The sequence below is a fragment of the Cyprinodon variegatus genome, unplaced genomic scaffold, assembly GCF_000732505.1.
Source record: "Cyprinodon variegatus isolate N-32 unplaced genomic scaffold, C_variegatus-1.0 Scaffold1303, whole genome shotgun sequence".
In the NCBI taxonomy this organism is placed as follows: Eukaryota; Metazoa; Chordata; class Actinopteri; order Cyprinodontiformes; family Cyprinodontidae; genus Cyprinodon; species Cyprinodon variegatus.
Window position 1 is genome coordinate 186185 of NW_015151756.1, and position 1588 is coordinate 187772.

Consider the following 1588-nt stretch of genomic DNA (forward strand, 5'->3'; position numbering starts at 1 on the left):
TTTACAAGCCTGTACTTTGTTACTTTTACTTGAGTAAAGAAGTTTAATCAGTACTTCCACTTTTACCAGAGTATTTTTTAACACAAGTATCTGTACTTTTACTCAAGTACGGAAAGTGAGTACTTTTGCCATCTCTGCTTATTGTAAGAAAAAAAATGTCTAGATTTTGATTTTTTTCCAGTGTCTCTTTGCACTGATGGCACCATCGCTGAATGTCCAGCAGAGGGCGGCGTTCTCACCAGGACAACTGGACAGATGTATGAAGGCAGCAGAGTGTGGTCCCTCAGGGCTCCTCCATCACACTCTGGCTTCACATGTGATGCACACTTGTTGTGGAGCTGCAGCGGACAGGAGAAGAAGAAGCATCAGAGTTCTGCACGTCTCAGAATGAGTATCGGTTGATCTAAAGCTCAGGCAGGGTTGAAGATAATAGAGATCACTGTGTGTCTCTAGATACTGAAACTAGAACAGGAGTTTGGTTTGCTCAGTCTTATCATCACAATACAACACTGACATCTAGTGGATAAAATGAGCAATGACAAATAATCCCAGTTAACCTCCATGTACATTTTTATTACATTTTCATTTTGTAAAATGGCATCAATATTTTTTATTTGTTATTTTATATAATTTCACTTTGTTAAATTAACTACACATAGTTTGAAAATACATTTTTGATATGAAACTACTCTGCTAATTGTGCCTGGAGCCTTCAAAGTTTAAAACAGCTCATGAACAGAAGTCTTTTGGATTTACAGCAGTATTGCATCATCTAAGTGTGATTGATGCTGGAGTTGCTGCTCTGCAAGTGGAAACTCTAAATGTGGGCTAGGATTTATATCAAAGTCTTTATTTTTTAACTTTTTTAGATTATTTTCATATCTTATCTTTTTTTTTGTTCAAATATTAGTCCGATACCTCGATGTTTGTGGCTGTAACACAGAAAATAGATCAGAAATTATATGTAATTTTTAACACAGGTTTTCCTAAGTTATTACGAACATACCTTAAAGTTTCTAATGATGCTTACTTTTTTCTAAATTTCTCCCTTACTTTCTGTAGTTGTTTCCATCTGCCTCTGGGGGGCAGTATTCATAGTCCACCTCTGTTAAAGTGATGTGCAGGTTTAGTGGTGATGTGGGGAATGTGACTCACCGTCAACTGGCACCAGACACAGTGCAGGCCCGTCAGGCCCTGGTAGCACTTGATGCTTCTGTGACATCGATCGCACTTCGTTGGAGAATTTCCCTCCATCCAGACATGCTGCATAACCTGGACAGAAGCAGAGACCAGCAGCAGATATGAATCGAACCCGTCACAACTTTATGATTTCAGAACCATCTTCAGGGTTTTTCCAAATCTTAGATCCTTATCTTTTCTGCTGGCTCTTTAAACCACTTCCTTCTTTGCCACATATTTTCCCTCTATTTGCGTCGTTTAAAGTTCAAACTACAGATCGAGTGTTACTTTTTGTTTTTTTTAAAGCTGATGTAGATACCCATCATTTTGACACCAGTCTAACTGATCCTCGACAGGATTTTGGGCCGATTATTTGTGCCGATGTTGCTTTTTATTCATTTAGATGATA

At 38.2% G+C, this 1588-nt stretch overlaps 1 protein-coding gene across 1 annotated transcript in view; it reads right to left on the reverse strand.

The window, feature by feature from the left end:
• Window positions 1-1272, reverse strand: part of LOC107102720 (diacylglycerol kinase beta-like) — a gene marked incomplete at its 5' end in the record, with an annotated part of 142513 nt that extends 141241 nt beyond the window's left edge. Inside the window, 2 exons of the mRNA XM_015402127.1 lie at window positions 240-338; window positions 1156-1272. Coding sequence (XP_015257613.1) covers window positions 240-338; window positions 1156-1272 — 216 coding nt within the window. The remainder of the gene's footprint in view (window positions 1-239; window positions 339-1155) is intronic.
• Window positions 1273-1588: the final 316 nt, after the last annotated feature.